This window comes from Stomoxys calcitrans, chromosome 1, assembly GCF_963082655.1.
Source record: "Stomoxys calcitrans chromosome 1, idStoCalc2.1, whole genome shotgun sequence".
NCBI lineage: Eukaryota > Metazoa > Arthropoda > Insecta > Diptera > Muscidae > Stomoxys > Stomoxys calcitrans.
The window spans coordinates 258,214,686-258,237,766 of NC_081552.1; the positions used below are offsets into that span (position 1 = coordinate 258,214,686).

General features: G+C 36.7%; 1 protein-coding gene and 1 long non-coding RNA gene across 4 annotated transcripts in view; one reads left to right on the plus strand and one right to left on the minus strand.

Moving 5' to 3' along the window:
- The window catches only part of LOC106084451 (uncharacterized), a 35,671-nt gene extending 12,766 nt beyond the window's left edge, over positions 1–22,905 (plus strand). Inside the window, exon 4 of the long non-coding RNA XR_009396511.1 lies at positions 22,817–22,905. This is a non-coding gene — a long non-coding RNA (uncharacterized LOC106084451). The remainder of the gene's footprint in view (positions 1–22,816) is intronic.
- The window catches only part of LOC106084450 (zinc transporter foi), a 44,349-nt gene that overhangs the window by 12,041 nt on the left and 9,227 nt on the right, over positions 1–23,081 (minus strand). The window contains exons 1-2 of one of the 3 annotated variants that reach the window (XM_013248141.2): positions 8,762–8,824; positions 101–908 (exon numbers count right to left, since the gene is read on the minus strand). In XM_013248141.2, coding sequence (XP_013103595.2) covers positions 101–688 — 588 coding nt within the window. In that variant the 5' untranslated portion in view covers positions 689–908; positions 8,762–8,824. Of the gene's footprint in view, positions 1–100; positions 909–8,630; positions 8,705–8,761; positions 8,825–23,081 lie in introns of those variants that run through there. The other 2 variants (XM_059360654.1, XM_013248140.2) reach the window with 2 other exon arrangements.

Here is a 23,081-nt window from a genome sequence, read left to right on the forward strand (position 1 = left end):
GCATAAATTTTTATTGACCATTTCTATCATGCTAAGATTATTTGTGATTTGATTTCAAGTTTGTTGGTTGGTTTCTTTAGATTTCTATTCCAATACTTACAGTTTCATTGTCACTCTCCTCATGACTGTGCATCAGCAGTTTCTGCGGCAGTAATTGATGTAAACCCAATTTTTGTAACATACGCTGAAAGTCCGCGACATGTATAGTGTCACCGCTGCCATACTCACTGAAAATTCTTCTCACAAATGTATCGGTGATTTCTGGTCGGGCAGGTGATATTTCGCTGGAACTACCATGACCGTGATCAGTGTGACGTTTTTTTCTTCTGCGATTACGATGATCACCACTGTTCGTTGTTGTGGAGGTGGCGCTGGCGATGGCGGCATTATATGCTAACGATGAAGCATCGACGGTGGTTCGTTTCTGTTGACTTTTGGCAGAAAAGCTCGATGTGGCGGCGACAGATATATCATTTTGGTGTGTGTTGTAGACAATGGCATTCACAGGACTAAGTTCCTCCGGTTGTGGCCAATCATTACTATGATGGCCAGAGGAGAACGAAGAAGCTGCTGCAGCACCAACACCACCAAGTTGTTGGGAAAATAACGTTTCAACGTGTTGTTGGCACGGTAAATGATCTGCACAAAGCAGGCACACAACACAAACAGCCATTATATGACGAGCCATGATGCATGCTATCGGTGTTCTCTAATTGCTCTTCGTTTACGTCCTCTAATCTCAACACTGACACTTTTTTCGGTGGCTTTTGATCCGGCCGATCTGGTCCTACTTCATGAACTCCACAACAAATGGAACATAAATTGCTGCACAGAATTTGTGTCTACTTGCTGGGATGCTGGTCACAGACAATTTAACTTCATAGCCATGTAAAAACACAAAGTTGAATCTGAAACAAGGGAAAGCAGCGCAAAAAAGCGAAGAATCTGTTAGAAAAAAAATCTTCTTACCACAACAATTAAAAGGAAATTCCATATGAGGAATTAGTTTTGAACGTAGTAGTTGTTCAACGGCGTCAACCACAACTTTATCCATTACTATTATTCAGTCATTCATAAATAATCCTCTCTTCCTCCCCTTCTCAACCACTCTTTCATTTGTAAAACGCAAGTACTGAAGTGCAAAACCCACGTTCATTCATTTGCACTTCAGAACGTAAGGCATGTTTGGCATATTCATTGCTGGCGGTCGATTATACAACATTTTAGTTATCAACAAACTTTACATAAAAGGATTGCATAAAGAATTTCCGGCTTATATAAATTATTAATAAACTTACATACATATGTATATTGGACGCCATCTAGATAAATTCACCCACACAGATTCACAATTATCAAACAAGAAAGAATTGACAGAGGCCAAGATGTGTTTGGTAAAAGTCGAAAATAAGAGTTTTAATGGGACACTGAAGTAAGACTATTCTCAAGATGCTCACAATCCTTACTTTACAAGCATAAAGTCTCGCCGCACATGTACTATGTTAAAGTACTCCGTCCCAAACTATACAGTTCATATAATTTAATAATTTTATCGATATTATCGCATTAACCTGCTTGATTCGCACTACTGTGAAAAAATATAAAAAAAAATTGCTTTTATTTTCAAAACTTAATTTTTGTAATACCCTTATTATTTATGACCTTTAAATATTACATTATTTCAGCGCTTACAATCGTGCAAAGAATTCTCCGATTGCAAAATTGGCATTTTCCATTGATTTCACAAATTAAAGCTAATTTGAAGAGACCATAATTATAAATGGCATTCAAAAGCATTTGAATAAAATTGTACAATTATTTGCAATATTCTAATAGCCTACGATTTTTGATATGTGATTGTGGAGGGAGAAAAAATGAGAAGATGTATTGGAAAAACAAAACAAGTAAAACCGTGCTAAGTTCGGCCGGGCCGAAACTTATATACCCTCCACCATGGATCGCATTTGTCGAATTCTTTTCCCGGCATCTCTTCTTAGGCAAAAAAGGATATAAGAAAAGATTTGCTCTGCTATTAGATCGATATCAAGATATGGTCCGGTTTGGGCCACAATTAAATTATATGTTGGAGACCTGTGTAAAATGTCAACCAATTCGAATAAGAATTGCGCGGTTTGGGGACTCAAGAAGTAAAATAGAGAGATCGATTTATATGGGAGCTGAATCGGGATATAGACCGATTCAGAACATAATAAACACTTATGTTGAAGGTCATGAGAGCATCCGTCGTACAAAATTTCAGGCAAATCGCATAATAATTGCGACCTCTAGAAGTCAAGATCCCAGATCGATTTATATGGCAGCTATATCGGGTTATGAACCGATTTGAACCATACTTGGCACAGTTGTTGGATATCATAAAAAATTACTTCGTGCAAAAATTCATTCAAATCGGATAGTATTGCGCCCTCTAGAGGCCCAAGAAGTCAAGACCCAAGATCGGTTTATATGACAGCTATATAAGGTTGTGAACCGATTTGAACCATACTTGGCACAGTTGTTGAATATCATAACAAAGCACGTCGTGCAAAATTTCAGTCAAATCGGATGAGAATTGCGTCCTCTAGAGGCTCAAGAAGTCAAGACCCAAGATCGGTTTATACGGCAGCTATATCAAAACATGGGCCAATTTTGCCCATTTGCAATCCCAACCGACCTACACCAATATAAAGTATTTGTGCAATATTTTAAACGGCTAGCTTTACTCCTTCAAAAGTTAGCGTGCTTTCGAGAGACAGACAGACGGACGGACATGGCTAGATCGACTTAAAATGACATGACGATCAAGAATATATATACTTTATGGGGTCTTACACGCATATTTCGAGGTGTTACAAACAGAATGACGAAATTAGTAAACTCGCATCCTATGGTGGAGGGTATAAAAACAATTGTTATATTGCTGGAGGAAAGTTATGGCTTCCAGAAAATTTTGGAGCTCCCCTGTTGTGATAAGGTATGACAGAACATTTGTCCCATTAGCCGAACTTGACACCAAACAATTCATAAAATTTACGAAGAATCTTTTTGTGAAACCTCAGCTAAAGCGGAAGAGCGGAGTACAAATATTAAAATTCAGCGTCAAAAGCGGACATACTAACCTCTGCACTACGGTGGCCTCTATGTTTGTTGATGCTTATTGAAAAAAATTAATTAAAAAAAATCAAATTTCAAGAACATTTACACAAGGCGTATTTATAAGGAGGCCGCATCAACCCAGCTGAGAGAATATAATGGCACGCGTCTAGCAACCTCATTCAATATCAGTTTCATTCAGGGAACTTAGGTTTATTGTGTCGCCCCCGTAAGATGCAAAAAACGCAGAAGAACACTGATTAAATTTACGTCAGTACAGTGCCAGACATAAAAATGAATGGTCTAGAGAAGCTCCCTTCAATATGGTCTGGAGGAGCTCCCTTCAATATGCAATTTAAAGCATTAGTAGTCAAGAGTGGCGAAAGGACTTTTGCATGACGATAATATAGACCGGAAAATGAATTTTGTGTAGCCATAAACCTGCATCTACTCTCGCAATTCCAGGGCACTCTCACAATAGGTACTCAACCGTCTATGACTCCTCCTCACCCCCACAAAACAGGCTTAAGTGCGCCATGTTACCAGCGCAAGATCATAGTCCTGACATTGCAATGGCTTTTCAGGACATTCAATTGTGACAGCGGCAGCCCCATCACATCTGGGAGAGGTCTCCTCAACATACCAAGTTACCTAGTATTTTTGCAGCATACTATATGCACTCTGAACGGCCATACACCATGATGACGACGTCATCTTCATACCCAACAAACTTTAACTGTCCTTTTCAAATGATCTGAAAATCCGACAGATATCCAAGAGCCAAAAGGGGGTACACAAACCCTCCTTGTGGTGATTGAACTGTAATCACAATCTTTCTACATGAGCCATTTGTTAGCGTTCACTTGGTAGCTATCTACGGCTACAATAACCTTATTAAAACTATTGAAACCTGCCATCTTGGTGGTTTTGTGGGTTGTTGTAGTCACATTTTCATGTGGAGGTGGCGAACGTAGTTAGGCTCCTGTAGTTCAGCAAGCTCATTGCCGCGCGAACAGAGTGGCCATTGGATATTTAAAGAGCCGGTGCCGCCCGGCCTCTCACTGAGACCCTCCGCTCGATACCGTTGATTGTCCACGACGGCCGTTGCAGCTACTACGTATGGAGCATTCCACTATACGCAACTTGTAGACGCAATGAACAGATCGGACCTCAATGTTCCAGCCAGTTTTGGGGGTAAAGTCTCTGGAGCTAATTGGTATTTTGAAAATTTTTAATTATGTATGTGTTTACTTGACACTCAAAAATCAATCAACTTCTTTCTTCTTGCTCTGATTGATCGAAACCAATTTGTCGAAAATTTTAAATGTCAGGGCGAATCGAGTTTTCTTCGCCCTGTTTACAAATTTTGACATATAAAGTTCCCAAAAACGATGCTTTGTTGTAGCAATTCGCCGATGCGGTCACCTTATTAAATACGCCTTGCATTTACGTACAAAATGATACTCCATATCTCAAGAACCTCAACCTAATACTATTTTTACACCAAAATTGTTTTGAGCAAACGACTCGTTTTCCTTTGTAATGCTCTTAAAACGACTCGTTTTTCCTTTACTACGATTCATTCAAAGCATGTGAACCCAAATAAATGCCTAAATACAGCCCTGAATAATGTCAAATATTAACAATCTAATTTATACCCAAGAATATGTAAAATAAAGCAAAATTTTACAGACGTAGCAATAGAAAATAAATCTTAAAAATAAACCACCAAAAAATTTAATTTCGAGTGTGAAAAAATTAAATTTGCAAAACATCTCAACTGGTCTGAACGGGTGAGATGTTTCCCAAAACCAGTGAAGCAAAACAAGTCAGTGTAGACATTACAATATAAAGCTCTGAAAACAACTCGTTTTTAAAGGCAAAACGACCCGTTTGCCACAAAAACGATTCATTCAAAGCATGTGAACCCACATACGCCTAAATTGTGCTAAATCAAAAAATAAAAATCGATTTTTTCCAAAAAATATTTAAAGAATAAACAAAATTTTACAGATAAAGAAAGAAAAAAAATCTGAACAATAGTGCATCATAACATATATACCAGACTGTGGAAAAGTGCAATTTCCAAAACATCTCAACTAGTGCGAAAGGTTGAGATGTTTTTCCAAACGACAAAAGCAAAACGGGTCAATGTATACATAATGCTATTTTCAGTCCAAAGCTGTTTTGAGCAAACGTCACGTTATCCCTTTATAATGCTCTGAAAACAACTCGTTTTTCTCTTTGCAATTCATAATGGCAAAACGACTCGTTTGCCACAAATACGAGTCAATCAAAGCATGTGAGCCCAAACGAAAGCATAAATTGTGCTAAATAAACACAGCCCTGAATAATGTCAAAAAATTAAAAACCAAATTTTTTCCAAAAAAAGTTATAAAATCAACAACATTTTACAGATAAAGCAAGAAAAAATAAATCTTATGAAAAAGTGCAATTTCCAAAAAATCTCAACTGGTGGGAACAGCTGAGATGTTTTTCAAAACGACATAAGCAAAACGTGTCAATGTAGACATGGCATAAAACAAAGCATAAAAAAGCGTGCTAAGTTCGCATTTGCCAAGTTTTTCGCCCTATAGGAATTGCGCCTTGTAGGGGCTCAAGAAGCAAAATCGGGAGATCTGTTTATATGGGAGCCGTATGAAGCTATAGATCGATTCAGACCATATTGGACACGCAAATTGAAGGTCATTGGAGAAGCCATTGTACACAATTTCTGCCAAGTCGGATGAGAATGCGCCCTCTAGAGGCTCAAGAAGTCAAGATCCCAGATCGGTTTATATGGCAGCTATATCATGTTATGTACCGATTTGCCAAATCGGATAAGAATTGCGCCACCTGGCGGCTCAAGAAGTCAAGATCGATTTATATGGCAGCTATACCAGATTATGAACCGATTTGAATCATACTTAACTCAGTTGTAGGAAGTGATACCAAAACACTACGTGCAAGATTTCAGTCAAATCGGCTCAAGAAGTCAAGATCCAGGCTCAAGAAGTCAAGATCCAAGATTGGTTTATATGGCAGCTATATCAAAACATGGACCGATTTGGCCCATTTACAATCCCAAACGACCTACACTTTACTCCTTTGAAAGTTAGCATGCTTTCGACAGACAGGCGGACGGACATGGCTTGATCGATTTAAAATGTCATGGCGATCAAGAATATATATACTTTATGGGGCATCAGACGCATATTTCGAATGACGAAATTAGTATACCCCCATCCTATGGTGGAGGGTAAAAAATGCGTTGGTAAAACTTCTAACACGTTTGTGGCGAAAATTTCATTCGGTAGGAAAACCTACCTCCCGTTTGTAGTAATTCGATACCAGATGACAAAGTTTTTCTAAAATTCTGCATTAGACGTTTTCGAAACAACTTTAAAGAAGAGAGTCCTGTTTCTAATGTGTGCATGAACGTTTTTTTTTTGATTCAAAGACAGTTTATGGCGCTGGGGATCTGATCTCTGTTGCGCTGATCTCAAATCTTTATGCTCTTGGCAATTAAGCAAATTAATAAATTTGCCGTCATACAGTTTATCTCGTCTGGATGGTATGTCACATGTATTTAATTCTCATACGATATTTCTATTCACAAAATTGTTAACACAACGTGAATATTTTACATGTTTTTTATACCCTACACCACCACTGTGGTATAGGGTATTATAGATTTGTGCATTTGTTTGCAACGCTAAGAAGGAGAACAGCTAGACCTATTGATAAGTATACCGATCGACTCAGAATCACTTTCTGATTCGATTGAGCCATGTCCGTCTGTGAGTCCATGTATTCTTGTAATCTAAGTGTAGGTCATATTTGTTTTCCAATCATAACGAAATTTTGCACATATCACTTTTTTGGCCTAAGGACGAACGCTATTGATTTTGATAAAAATCGGTTCAGATTTGGTTATAGGTCCAATATATATGTATCGCCCGATTTGCACTTAAATAGGTATAGTAGCTAAAATTTGCAACCGATCTGCACAATATTTGGCATGGACTGTTTTATTACAGATCTTAACATATCTGCAAATTTTCATCAAAATCGGTTAAGATTTAGATATAGTTCCCATATATATGAATCACCTGATTTACACTTAAATGGCCGTAGTAACTGCAATTTTCAACCGATCTACACAAAATTTGGCATGGATTGTTTTGTTACTGATCTTAACACATCTGCTAGATTTCATCAAAATCGGTTCAGATTTAGATATAGCTCTCATATATATGTATCGTCCGATTTGCAATTAAATGCCCGTAGTAGCTAAAATTTTCAACCGATCTACACAAAATTTGGCACGGATTGTTTTGTTACCGATCCCAACATATCAGCAAAATTTCATAAAAATCGGTTCAGATTTAGATATAGCTTCCATATGTATGCATCGCCCGATTTACACTTAAATGGCCGTAGTAACAACAATTTTCAACCGATCTCCACAAAATTTGGCACGGATTGTTTTGCTACCGATCCTAAAATATCCATATATATGTATCGCCTTTGCGCTTAAATAGGTATAGTAGCTACAATTTTCAACCGATCTGCACAAAATTTGGCATGGATTGTTTTGTTACTGATCTTAAAATATCTGCTAGATTTCATCAAAATCGATTCAGATTTGGATATAGGTTCAATATATATGTATCGCCCGTTTTACACTAATAAGGCTGTAATAAACACAATTTGTAACCGATCTGCACAAAATTCGGCACGGATTGTTTTGTTACTGATCTTAACAAATGTGCGAGATTTCATCAAAATCGGTTAAGATTTGGATGTAGCACCCATACATATTTATAGCCGGATTTGCACTTAAATGGCCGTAGTAACAACAATTTTAAAACGATCTGTCTAATAGTCGGTTCAGATTTAGATATAGCTCTCATATACATATATATTGCCCGAATTTATAATTGTAGGGTAGGTGTAGGATATTATATAATCGGCTGTTGCCTTTCCTAACTGTTTTTTTTGGCAATCTAAGCTTTAATTTTGAGAAAACTTATATTCTTTTGCGCTATTTTACACTTTTTTGAAAATTGTTGTAAAGCGTTTTGGTTTCAACTCGCATTCGTATGAAAACGACACTGAACTTTTGCAATTTGCACATTAGACAAAAAATCGAGAAGGATAAAAAACAAAAACGCCACAGCGAAAAAATAAACCAAACACACAAACGAAAATATTGATAAAACTTGCAGGAATTCGCAGTTTGATAAAAAAAAGAAAAACAAACTTGAATGTTGAGGGAAATTTTTCTACATGAATAGTTTTCCAATTATTTTCCCAGGCACACATACACAGACAAACACACACCACACTTGGAGAAAAGTTTCCTCCACTGAGGGCAGAGCAGTGGAGTAAGCTCATCACACACATAAAATGTGGCATGATAATGAAACAACAAAACGGCGGTTACACGCGATGCTATTTTTGCTATTGCCCCGCCATTCAAAGTATTTTTCTTTATTGCCTTCAATTTTTTGCAATGAATGAACAATAATTACGCAGGCACAGGATACTGCTGCCACACACACACACACATAAACAACTGAGGACACATCCATCCGTAAGAACACAATATTTTACGAACAAAGCAACAACAATGGCGGCGCTCAAGAGCTTTTGCCCTCCTCACCAGTTATGAAGAGCAGCTCACATCAAACACCCACCCAATAAAACTAACCGACGACTGACAAACCACCACAATGGAAAACAATTTAGTACCCACCGACAGTCAGTCTACCCGCCTGTCCGCCTGCCTGTCCGCCTGCCTGTCCGCCTGCCTGCCTTCTAACTCATTCACTTGAGCTGCCGTTATATATTCGATTTCAAATCGAAAGCCGAAAAAAGTTCATGCAAAACACATATTACATACATTTGTCAAGCAAGAAAGCCGACGATGAAGACGGCAACCCTCGCGCACTAACTGATAAATGAAACCAACAACTCAATCCAAATATACAGACTGATATTACCAAATACAAAGACTGATATTACCGGGTTTTAAGTACGGCCTTTGCTGCCACTACCAAACAAACAGGCAACAGCGCCAGCTAGCCTACCACTTAACTTGGTAGGGTTGCCACCATACACTCACTCTGCTACTTACTTGTTCAATACTGTAACTGAGTGCTGGAATGTAGTTGGTATTCCAAAGTTTTCAAGGTTACATCTAATTTTGGTATGCACATAACGATTTTTGTTTGGGTTGTTTCAGCCATTTGGCATGGTGCACATGAACACAACGAGAAGCCAACAAGTTGTGGCCAGCCCATGCGGTGGAGGGTGCAATCCACCATGTTAACCATTTACAGGTGGGTTAGGGTTAAATCGAAACAGTTTAATGGGTGACTAGTATATTTGCTGCCAACTACACACAACGTTATCATCATTCCCACCGCCATTATATGGATGTTCGTCTAACTGTTTAAATGGCAGTTCCAAGACCATTAAAGAAGGAAGGAGTATTTTTAAATGTTAAAGAAGCATACAGCGATAAAACTTTAAAAACATTTGGAAAATTTTTAAAAAGTTTGTCTTGAGAGTTTTTTTTACTCTGACTCTCCGACAGTGCCCATCAATGTTGGATTTGCCTTCAACAATGATCAAGTTGTAGGTCAACAATCTTAAACAAAAAATGCAATTTCGCCCATGAACATTCCACTAAGGAACAGGGCCAAACTTCTCACATATCAATGAGTGCAGTCCGATTCAAGTCTAAGCTCAATGATAAGGGACCTCCTTTTTATAGCTGAGTCCGGACGGCGTGCCGCAGTGCGACACCTCTTTTGAGGAGAAGTTTTTACATGGCATAGTACCTCACAAATGTTGCCAGCATTAGGAGGAGATAACCACCACCAAAATTGTATGATGGTCTCGCCAGGATTTGAACCCAGGCGTTCAGCGCCATATGCGGACATTCTAACCTCTGCGCAACGGTGGCGCAAGGTGGTAACACCTTTTGCCAACCTGTCAAAACAATATGAGGAAAAAATGAAACTATTTGTAAAATTTATAAATACAATACAACAAATAACTTAACCAGACCCACTCCGCCGCGCCTTCTTTTACTTTATATGGAACAAAATATCCTTTAAATATTTATTTTCGACAATTAAAGAGCTTTTAGTGAAGTACTAAAATAGTATTTGTATGGATATCGCTTGGCTAACAATTAAACAATGTCGTGATCTACTCCCAAACACCTTTCATTTGAGCCCCATATTGCCTTGACCCGTAAATATGTATGTCCGATTTATGGTTGTTTTCGGGGTGAGTTGGTCCCAAAACACTTGGCCCCAAAATTGGTTATCATATTCGGTTTCTAATCTCAAATACCTTTCATTTGGTGCCCTAAATACATGCTCCCACATTTGGACGAATCTAATCGTTTTCTAATCCGAATAATGAAATGAAATGAAATAAAATAGTTTTACTTGAGCCCCATATTACGATGGTCTATAAATAATTGCTGTTTGTGGGGTGTTTTTGGGAAGGGGTTGGCCGTCAGAAAATTGGTCCCGAAAATGAGTACCAGTTTCGTGCTCTACTCCTCAATATTTTTCATTTGAGCCCCACATTGACCAGGTCGGTAAATATGTCCGATTAAGGTGTGTTTTGGGGAGTGGGGTTGTCCCCCAAACACTTAGCCCTGAAAATAAAACAGCAACGTGCTCTATTCTCAATATCATTTATTTGAACCCCATATTGCCATTAGACTCATAGTTAGATATCAAAATCGTTTTTAATCTCAAATACCTTTAATTTAAACCCCTTATTGCAAAAGTCAGCAAATATGTCCGCTTTGTGGAGAGCTCCACTCTTTTTAAGACCCAAATTGCCATCGTGAGCAAATACGTCCTATTTGGGGTTTGTTATGGGGGTCGGACGTCCCCTAGACAATTGGTCCCGAATGTTGATATCAGATTCGTGGTGTACTCCAAAATACCTTTAATTTTCGCCCTATATCAGCATAGTCGGTAAACATGTCCGGTTTGGGAAGTGTTTTGGGGGATAGGGCGGCCATTCGGTGACTTTCTCTGAAAATATATATCAGCTTCGTATTCTTCTCTAAAGTACTTCTTATTTGAGCCCCATATTGCAATGGTCAGTAAATACTTTCTATTTGGGTGGTGTTATGGGGTAGGTTGGCCCCATAGAAACTTTTTCCCCAAATATTGATTCATATTCGTGGGGTTCTTACATTTCATTTGAGCACCATATTGCTATGCTCGTAGATTTATGTTCTTTGGGGGGTGTTTTTAAGGAGGGGCGGCCCCAAAAACACTTGGTGGCTATCATATTCGTATTCTACACTCAAATACCTTCTATTCTACATTTGGGTATCAGATTCGTATTCTAATCCTAAATACCTTTTATTTGAGTCCCATATTGTCGTAAGTCCCGTATTGCGATGGTCAGTAAATAAGTCCTGTTCGACCAACACTTGGTTGATCATTTTGATATCATATTCGTATTCTACTCGTAAATACCTTTCAGTTGAGTCCCATATTGTCATGGTCCGTAACTATGTCCGATTTAGGGGAGTTTTGGGGGTTGGGGTGGTCCCCCAAATACTTGCTCCCACATTTGGGTATCAGATTCGTATTCTACTCCTAAATACCTTTCATTTGAATCCCATAATGTCGTAATTGATCTATATATATATTTGGTAGGTTTTGGGGTGGGGCGTCCGCCCTGGATACCCCATTCATAATTCGGATACCAAATTTTTGTTTTTAGGTTACTATAAGAGAGCACACTAAATTTTACTTAAATCCCACTACCCATCTCTGAGGCCTGGCGTTTCTGAAAATTAGGGAAAGGAGGAGGGTTCGCCCCCCTTCAGATATCAAAAATTTTTCACCACGGGAGCATTATGCACTATCTTTGAAAATTTCAAGAAAATAGGTTCAGCCGTTTTTGAGTCAACATACAAACAAACAAACACAAATTGATTTTTATATATAAGATTTGTTTTATGGCTGGGGACATAAATATTAGGTAAACATAATAAATTATCTCTTTATGTTAGGAAATTAAATTGAATTTAATAATCTCTTATACTCAGGTTATGAAAATATTGTATGCAATTATTTTATGGGCCTTATTGGCTTTATATTACATATTTGGTTATTAAATGAAATGAATGAGGCTACGAATGTTAATCCGCCGCACGCCACTATGGATATCCACCTTAGCCAGTAATCGGCTTGTTTTGCGCTCTTAATACTAAACAGTAACCTCGAAAAAGATAATCTAAGTTAGAAAATCCGTGCTACTTACAAAATCCCTAATTGCCCCTAAGTTGGTTCGTGTCTAAGTCTGCTTTATACAACAGAGGTATTTTTGCAGATGGCCACACTTCATTGTCAGAAACATATCATGGCAGATAGAGGTTCTACATAAGACTACATTGATAATTTATCCACAACTTCATGGTACTGTATACACGTCATTTCCATACAATGTTTGCTTTACTGCACTATATACCACAATAAAACAAGGCTATTATAAATGTTATCTGCACGTGACAATGCGATCCTACAGCTACCTTTGCAATTCGACGGGAGAAGTGCAATAAACGACATAAAGTCTTATTTATGATTGTCTGTACTCGTATCTCTATCTCCTGCTTGGTAACTTGGAGCCAAAGTTATAGCAACACCTAAAGTACTAAAAGCCACATACGATTTAGACTTTAGATTTATTACTTTATTTTTCAGCAAACTGTTGCCAATGATAAATCACAAAATATGAAGGCTTTTAAAAAATTATTTTTTTGTGCCTCAGTGTACAAAACACTGCTACATTTTTTTTGTGATGTATTTCGGAACGGCACAAACTGAACCGGGTACTCTTAGCTACGTTTTGTAGATTTCATTAAGTAATTGCAAAGGTATATATGTTGTTGCAAATTTGCATAGTCCATTAAGGAGGATACTTCTCTCATAGCAATGGGTGTTGTCCTATAACAAGTTAAGCTCAATGATTAGAGATGGATTTGTACCGGGTAAATACCCAACGCTTAGGTATTTATTGGGTAAATACCCAATAAATATCAGGTTACCCAAAAAGTAATTGCGGATTTTTCATACAGTCGGCGTTGACAAATTTTTTCACAGCTTGTGACTCTGTAATTGCATTCTTTCTTCTGTCAGTTATCAGCTGTTACTTTTAGCTTGCTTAAAAAAAAAGTGTAAAAAAAGTATATTTGATTAAAGTTCATTCTAAGTTTTATCAAAAATGCATTTACTTTCTTTTAAAAAATCCGCAATTACTTTTTGGGCAACCCAATACCTTTTTGGGTATTTTTTTTCTACCATCCAACACGCAGGGGATGTCCCATATGAATGCAGTGCATTGCATTGGCGAGAGGAAATTAGGAATTGGAGGGGGAGAAAAGGATGTAGTTATTATTGACATTTGTCTTAAATCTTTGGATGTAAAAGTGGGTGGGAAAAACATTAGCCGGAAGTCAATTCCACATACGAACGGTTCGGGCGAAATAAGAATTCTCTCTATAATGTATTGTGCGATTCATCAATTACAAACGGGTGTGAGTTCCTGGAATGTCTAGTATTCCTGACATACATCCTTACATCAGGAATAAGAAGCCGAATATCAGATGAACACACAACATGAAAGTAGCGATAGAACAGCGCCAAACAACCCACATTGCGACGGTGATCAAGGGAGGCAATAGAGTTGGATACCCTACTGTCCCCAATCAACGCCATCGCTCTCCTCTGTACACGATTTGAAGCTCCAGCCCATACATGTGAATTGTACTCAATTTTCGGCCTTATGAAAGTGGTGTAGATGTTTAGAAGATCAGACGGAGACGGAAGAAATTCTTACACCGTTTAAGGAAGCCTAAACACTTGAATGCTTCTTTCGACACGTCAAATACATGTTTAGCCCAACGGACATTACTTGGTATTTTCATGCCCAGAACATCAAGATCTTCTGATTGCGCAACATCTACACCATTGAGAGACAAAGATGATCGTAATGGATCAGCGAATCGTTTGTGTGACAACAAGCAGCACTGAGTCTTCCGTGCATTAAAATCTACTCGATTCATTCGACCCCACTCAGAAATGGCCAGCAAATCCTGGCAGAGTGTATCGTCCATAACCCGTCCTTGTCCTCAATCTCTCGGGGACTCGGCCTATGGTCGAATGAGTACGATTGAAAGAGATTACTACCATCCGCAAATGAGTAGATCGGATTCGATGTCTGACCCAACAGGGTACAACTGCGGTCAAATCTACAAAAATTCTAAAAAATATAATATCAACAGATTACAACATCAAAAACTCCATAGAATTGAAACAAAGACTCAAGGACACAATTATCGAACAAGATGAAATTCTTGTTTTCTTTGACGTTATTTCCCTCTTTACAAATATACCGGTAAACTTGGCCATTAAAATAACGATGAATAAATGGGACATTATCAAAACACACACAAATATATCCAAAACAAAATTCTTACAAATACTCAATTACTGCCTTAAAGATGACAACTATTTTAACTACGACAATGGTAACAAATTGGAATACCAATGGGAAACCGTCTTTCCCCTATAATAGCAGATATAGTTTTAGACGATCTCGATACAAAAATATGGATAAATAACAACTCAATACAATTTGATTGGTACCAGAAGACTATGGCATCTGGTAGAATCATGAATTACCACAGCACACAACCAAAATCACAGATAATCAACACCGCTAAAAATTGTATCACCAGAGTACTCGGCATCAGTGACGAACAATTCCATCAAGACAATTTCAAAACAATAAGCAAAATATTAAAATCGAATAGTTTTCCACCCAAATTAATTAATAAACTTTTTGACGAAATAAAACGCAAACTAAAAAGCACTTATGGCAACCCTACAGCCAATGAAGAAACCAAACGATATTGCAGCATCAAATACATCCCTGGATTTACAGATAACAAAAGCTTAAGAACTTTAATGGACAAAACAAATAACATAAAATGTCCATACAGAGCGAATCAAACAAACAACAAAATATTCTCCAACGTCAAAACTCCAATCGACAAACAACAACAAAGCAATGTTGTTTACGAAATAGAATGCAAGGGAACTGACGAACAAAGCTGTGACTTAGTATATGTAGGAACAACAAAGCGAACGCTGAAGACAAAACACAGCAAACAGCTTTAGCGCGACATATTTTGAAAAGTGGACATAGGGCAGACTTAGAAAATGTCAAAATATTAGATAAAGAACACAAAGAGAGAAAGAGATAAACTTTAGAAAGCTTAGGAATACAACAAAAAATAGATAGGACGATGAACTTGAAAGAGGACATAAACAATATTAGTATAAGTTACCGTGTTGCAAAGATCTGTGTTATTAAAATTTAAGTTGTCTCTAATATAATTAATGTCGTGTTGTTAATGAAATTCATGAAAATTCATGTGAATACATCCTAATTTATTGTAAGTTAATTATATTATAATGAAGATTTGAAATAAATGTAAGGTTTTAATTAAATAGACGTATCCCCTGAAGATGTCAACAAAAATTGACGAAACGTTGGGAAAAGCGAAAAAAAAAGGAATTTTTATTTAGGGAACTTAGGTCTAAAGAGCTTAATATAAAATTTAATGAAAAAATTGGAAATTGTTGGCTTTTAAGATCCTAAAACTTAAATTTTCAGTAATTCACATATAAATATTTTCTATGGAAATTTTAAAACTTGCACAGAAATTAAGAATAACGGTACTTTGGATGAAGTTGAAACAGAGAGAAATGAAAAAGTTTTTAAGCTAACTGGTCTCATTTAAATGAAATACAGCACAAATTTTTTGCATACAAAGGGTAATTTTTTAGCTATTATCCTTTTGTCAACACTGGTTTAATCAGCTCACGCACGTTTCGTGTTTTGTTTCACTGTCAAACATCTTCAGTTTGATCTATAATTTAACCATGAATCGTCTTACAAACGAACAACGCATGCAAATTATTGAATTTTATTAGCAAATTGCGTGCTCTGTTAAGAAAGTTCATTGCACTTCGATGCTCAATTTTGGCTCAATGGGTACGTTAATAAGCACAGTTGTCGATTTTGGAGTGATGATCAGCCAGAAGCATTGCAAGAGCGACCAATGCATCCAGAGTTACAGTTAGGTTCGGTTTATGGGCTGGTGGCATCATTGGACCGTACTTCTTCAAGGATGATGCTAATCGTAAAGTAACTGTGAATGGGGAGCGCTGCCGTGAGATGATATCCAACTTTTTTTGCCCAAAAAGCAAGAGCTTGACTTGCATGACATGTGGTTTCAACAAGACGCTGCAACGTTCCACACAGCACGCGTAACAATGGACTTATTAAGAGGCGAGTTCGGTGAACATTGTATTTCATATTCGGTACCGGTCGCATCAATTGACGCATTGGAAGACACGATTGAAGCATTTATACGTGAGATACCGGCCAAAATATTGGAAAGAGTATGCCAAAATTGAATTAAGCATATGGACCATTTGACGGTCAACATTTGCACTTAATCTTCAAGCATTAAATTATATGGACCGTGCTATCGATTCAAATAAATATTTTATGTTTTTTTTTTTTTGAAAAACTTTAATATAGTCTCTTAAAAAATCTACCTGTATAATTATTTGTCTTAGAGATTTATATGAAATTCAACACCGTTGAGAGATGTCATAAGGAAATCCTTTGTGCCAAATTTCATGAGAATCGGTTAACAAATGACCACATTATTGCAATTTTGTCCAAATCAGATGAACATATACAATTACGGGATCTATATCGAAATCTGCACCGATTTCGACAAACGATACAAAGGAAAGCGTTTCACAAAATTTTGAGAAGATTGTTTGATAAATGCGCTTGCAAAGGATCTAGAAGTGAAAATCGGGCGATACATACATATGTAGGGGGCTTTTATCAAAATCTGAAGCGATTTCTATAAAATTTACCAGTAATGTCGACAGTCATAGGAGAAACCTTCGTGCAAAATTTCGTGAGAATCGCCGGACAAATGACGACATAATTGCAATATTAGTTCAGTTCAGACGAACATATATATTGGAGCCTCTAGTCACAAAAGATGCCTGTACTAAATTTAAAAACGTTCGGATACGAATTGCGATCTGTACTTTGTACACAATTTAACATGGACAGAAAGACGGACATAGCTAAATCGAATCAGAAAGTGATCGGTACACATATCAATGGATCAAGCTCGTTTCCTTTTGATTGTTATAAAAAATGCACTAAGTTAGAATAACCTATAGGCGCCCGGGTAGGCGAGTTGATTAGCTGCTCAGATTACCAGTGCGGGGGTCGTGGGTTCCTAGCATAGGCCATGGTCTGTCGCCAATGTGGTATCACAGTGGACTTAAAATTGTCTTAGTGAGTCCGTTAAGGACTGCAACCCTTACCTAACCTAACTTATATTCCCTGTATCACAGTAGGGGTGTAGGATTGTAGGGTTTAACAGTATGGTATAATAAATTTGCCTGCTCAACCAATAAACATTCCCCAAAACTTAAAAAAAAACGGGTCACCTCCTTTTGGGTGAATACGAAATCAATCGGTCAAAACATGGATTATTTCGAGGAAATTTCCTATTTGTAGGCCAAATTTATAGAAAGTTTTGTAAAAATAAACTTTTAGAGAAAATTTAGCTGCATTTGCTTTTTTGACAAAATTAGCAATTTTTTTAAATTTTCTTTTAAAAGAAAACTTTACTTTGAAAATGCAAATAATGAAATTGTTGATAAAATAGCTTCGAAATGTATGAAATTGCTGCGAAATATACCAAAATTTTTCTCAATATTTGCATATAGGAAAATTTCATCAAAATTTTCTTTTTATACATATGTAATCTATTGGGTTGCCCAAAAAGTAATTGCGGATTTTTCATATAGTCGGCGTTGACAATTTTTTTCACAGCTTGTGACTCTGTAATTGCATTCTTTCTTCTGTCAGTTATCAGCTGTTACTTTTAGCTTGCTTTAGAAAAAAAAGTGTAAAAAAAGTACATTTGATTAAAGTTCATTCTAAGTTTTATTAAAAATGAATTTACTTTCTTTTAAAAAAATCCGCAATTACTTTTTGGGCAACCAATAATAGACATTTCCAAAACAGATTTTCTATTTTATCGCAGCCTTCTCTTAATAGTTAAAATTTGCAAATTTTCAGAAAATTTTATAGAACTTGACCACTTATACAAACATTTTTTTATTTATTTTTGTAATAACCAAATATGTAATATGAAACTTCTTAGCCTAGTACAAAAAGCGCGGTATAAACAGAAAAAAATTATGTGTTTTGGAAACTTCCATCTCTGCTATGAACACATATTAAATTTTGTTTCGATCTGGCAACTCCTTTATATAGAAACAGGTGTTCACAAAAGACGCATCCGAGATTTTTTTACAATGGAAAAATAAGAAATGCGTGTTGTCATTAAATATTTACATAAAAAAGGTTTATCGGGACAAGAAATTCATAATGATATGGTGAATGTGTTAGGTGAAAGTGCTCCTTCACATGCAATAGTAAAAAATTGAGTTGCTGAATTTAAACGTGGTCGTACAAGCGTTGAAGATGAACCATGTAGTGGACGTCCAAAAACAGCAACAACAACAAAAATTGTAGCCAAAGTGCATGATATGATATTAAATGATCGACGAATAAAAGTGCGTGAAATAGCTAATATCATGTGCATCTCAAATTTATTTCCATTTAATTTTGCATGAAGAACTACAGATTGTTAACAGTCGACCAAAAACTCATAAGAATGAACATTTCTCAAGCTCAAGTTTGGATCGTTTTAAGCGAAAGAAAATGGATTTTAAGCGTCGCTTCATAACTGTTAATGAGACATGGATACACTACTATACTCCAGAGACAAAAGAAAAATCCAAACAATGGACTGAAGCTGGAGGAATTGCCCCAAAGAAGGCAAAAACAATTCAATCGGCTGGTAAGATTCTGGCAACGGTTTTTTGGGACTTTAAAGTTATTTTATTGATTAACTATCTGCAAAAGTGCAAAACAATAAATTCAGAGTACTTTTGGCACCTTTTGGATCAATTAAATGTACAAATTCGAGAAAAACGTCCAGGCTTACAACATAAAAAAATAATTTTTCATCAAAACAACGCACCAGCGCTAAAAAGTGTTTTAACAATAGCTAAAATCAATCACCTTATTCTACTGATTTATACCTGTTTCCCAATCTAAAAAAATTCTTTGCTGGCAAGCCGTTTACCTCAAATGAAGATTCACGTTGGACTAAGTGTATTAAAGTTTCAGGAGATTATATTGAAAAATAAAAATATTAAAAAAAAACTAACTATTCTCTTTCATTGATGGGCTAAGAAGTTTCGGAACCGTCAAAATTTGCTGTTATAGAAGAAATTCAAAATTTTCTATAAAACACTTCTTTCTAATCAATGATTTATCTGATTTATTTTAAGCTCAATGATAACGGAACTCTTTTTAAAAGCAGAGTCCCAGAGTCTGGTACCCATCTGCCGGTTAAGGTTTATCGTTAGGATATGCAGTAAGCATATATTTACAAAACCAAACTCCTTTAATCAGAAGAATATTGACAAGAGAAGTTTAAACCGCAGCATGAGAAACCCGGCCTAAACATTCAACATTTGCATTCAGTTTGAACTTTCATACAATTAACATATTTTTCCATCGAATTTCCACCCTAATACATATATGATATTTTTAAAGAGTCCAGGCAGGCTCAATTGAACAAAACAAAAAAACTTTCTTTTAATAATTGTATTTATCGTTTTTACCCGATTTAAACAATGTCTCATTTCTGCTTCCCGTTGACAGCCACTCGTTGTCATCGTCGTAACGTTTCGATCTATTGAATTATTTTTAATTTACCTCAATTAAAAACAAATCAAAGACTTTTTTATTGTATTGTACATATGTGTGTATATATACATATATATGTATATGTATTATTAAATAAAAACTGTCCAGACCAAGCCTTTTGTTAATGTAATTCAATCAAAGCCATAGCAAAAATTTAAATATGCACGTGAACAGAACAGAGATGATTGTGATCGCTCGGTGGTCATTTGACGACAATGTTTTCGCTTCAATAAATTTTTGGAAAAAACGATAAACAACAGCGCCATCATCATTTTCGTGGTTGACAAAAATTAAAAAAACATCATCGTTGAAGCCCTTGTCAATTTGGAAAACCAATAGTCTGTATAGCAACCGAAAATTCGAAAAAAAGTTTCAATCAGCAGCCAAATACAGTTGTTGTTGATGTTGTTGTAGCAGTGTGTTGTGCACTGAGGCGGCAGCCCTTGCCAATGAAATACCCCATCTGGGATGGGATTGACCGTTTAACTGTAATACGTCAGCTTGGTGGATAGAACTATTAATTTTTGGTAATATTCAATGCAATTGAATTCGCTTTGGTGAAACACCGCTAACGCTGAATGTACTACTCATGGCTCACCGAGCCCATCGTAGCTCAGAGGTTGCCATGTCCGCCTGTGACTCTGAACACCTGAAACAAGTGATAACATCAGAAAAAAACGTATCCAATGGTGGTTAACACCTCATAGTGCAGACAACACTTGTGTTGTATTTTCCTTCAATATTCAGCCGTGTAAACTTCTCAGTTCTGTCGTTCTGCTGTCAGCTAGTCGGACTCGGCAATAAAAAGGATGTCCCTTATCATTGAGCTTAAACTTGTATCGGGCAGCACTCATGGATATGAGAGAAGTATCTCAGCCCTGTTCCTAAATGGAAAGTTCGTGCGCAAATTTTCAGTTTTGTCTTGGCTCAATAATAGATGGCTACATAACTTATCGAAATCAATAGGTGTTAAGGCCCCATGAAGATTGGGGATTGATATCCGAATGTGCCGAATAAAAATGTCACTAATAGGCGAACATGTAAACAAAGAATGAATGTGAAATACATTGTGACTCCTTAATGGCAAGTACTGTTTCTTCAAATTCATTAAATGAATCCTGATTACTACTGAGCGTTGTTCTTTTTCAAATCCAGTTATATCGTACATAATTTGTACAGTGAAGTGATTGGATATGATTTTCTACTATCCGAACCATGATTAACTGCAAATTATGCATAGGTGAAACAAAACAGGACACAATTAATATTAAAACGTCTAAACAGTTATTCTTGGTAAAACTCCGATTTATAAAAAAAACGAAAAATTAAATTGTGAAGGAATGTAGTGATTGTACTACTTCCAAACCAAGAAACAGAAAAACAAAAACAAATAAAAAGGCATTAAGTTCGGCCGGGCCGAACTTTGGATACCCACCACCTCGAGTATATATGTTAAACCCATTTCATCACAATCCGGTGAAAATTGGATAAGTTAAGCACCCAAATTCGGCACGGACATTGAGTGGTCTAATATATATGTCACTATTCTATTGTGTAGAACAAAATATTGGTCTTTTTGGCAGATGTATCCAATTATAAACCGATCTGAACCATATTAAGGTCGGATATCGGGAGGCTCAGAAAAACTCACTGTTTTAAATTTCAGCGTAATCGGGGTAATAAATAAAGCTTTTATGGGCTTCAGACCCTTTATTGGCAGATCGGTATATATGGCAGCTATATATAAATATAGTCCGATCAGAACCATATTTTTATCAGATGTTGGGAGGCCTAATACTACTCACTGTTTCAAATTTCAGCGAAATCGGTTAAAAAATAAAGCTTTTATGGGCTTCAAACCCTTAATCGTGAGATCGGTCTATATGGCAACTATATATAAATATAGTCCGACCTGAACCATAAGCTACTCACTATTTTAAATTTCAGTGAATCGAATAAATAAAAAGCATTTATGGGCATTAGACCCTTTATCGGCAGATCGGTATATATGGCAGCTATATATAAATATAATCCGACCTGAACTATATTTGGGTCAGTTTTCGGGAAGCCTTAAGCTAATCACTATTTCAAATCTCAGTGAAATCGGATAAAAGATACAGCATTTATGGGCATTAGACCCTTTATCGGAAGATCGGTCTATATAGCAGCTTATCCAAATATGGTCCGATTTAGCCCGTTCAAGAACTTAACCAGCGTGCATCAAAAAGACGCATCTGTGCCAAATTTCAGCTCAATATTTCGATGTGTTGCCGATGTTTCGATGTGAGCCAAATTGAAGAAGAATGTGGAAGGGCCTAACACAACTCACTGTCCCAAATTTCAGCAAAATCGGACAATAAATGCGCCTTTTATGGGCCTCAAGACCTTAAATCGAGAGATCGATCTATATGGCAGCTATACCCAAATCTGGACCGATCTGGGCCAAATTGAAGAAAAATGTCGAGTGGCCTAACACAACCCACTGTCCCAAATTTCAGCAAAATCGGATAATAAATGTGGATTTTATGGGCCTAAGACCCTAAATCGGCGGATCGGTCTATATGGGTGCTAAATCAAGATATAATCCGATATAGCCCATCTTCGATTAACTGCTTATGGACAAAAAAAAAGAATCTGTGCAAAGTTTCAGCTCAATATCTCTATTTTTAAAGACTGTAGCGTGATTTCAACAGACAGACGGACGGACAGATGGACGGTCATGGCTAGATCGTCTTAGATTTTTACGCTGATCAAGAATATATTTACTTTATAGGGTCGGAAATGGATATTTCGATGTGTTGCAAACGGAATGACAAAATGAAAATGCCCCCATGCTTCGGCGGTGGATATAAAAATTAGCTGATTTGTATATAACGATAATAAAGTATAATAAAATTTTCCAATTTGTGTATTCATTCAAAAAAACTGCCGAAATTTGGGTGGGAAATATCATTTGTTGCTATTATTTTGACTTACCGCAGTCATTGGCTGCAACATAAAATATCGCTTAGAACATGTAAATGAATGTAATGTGATGG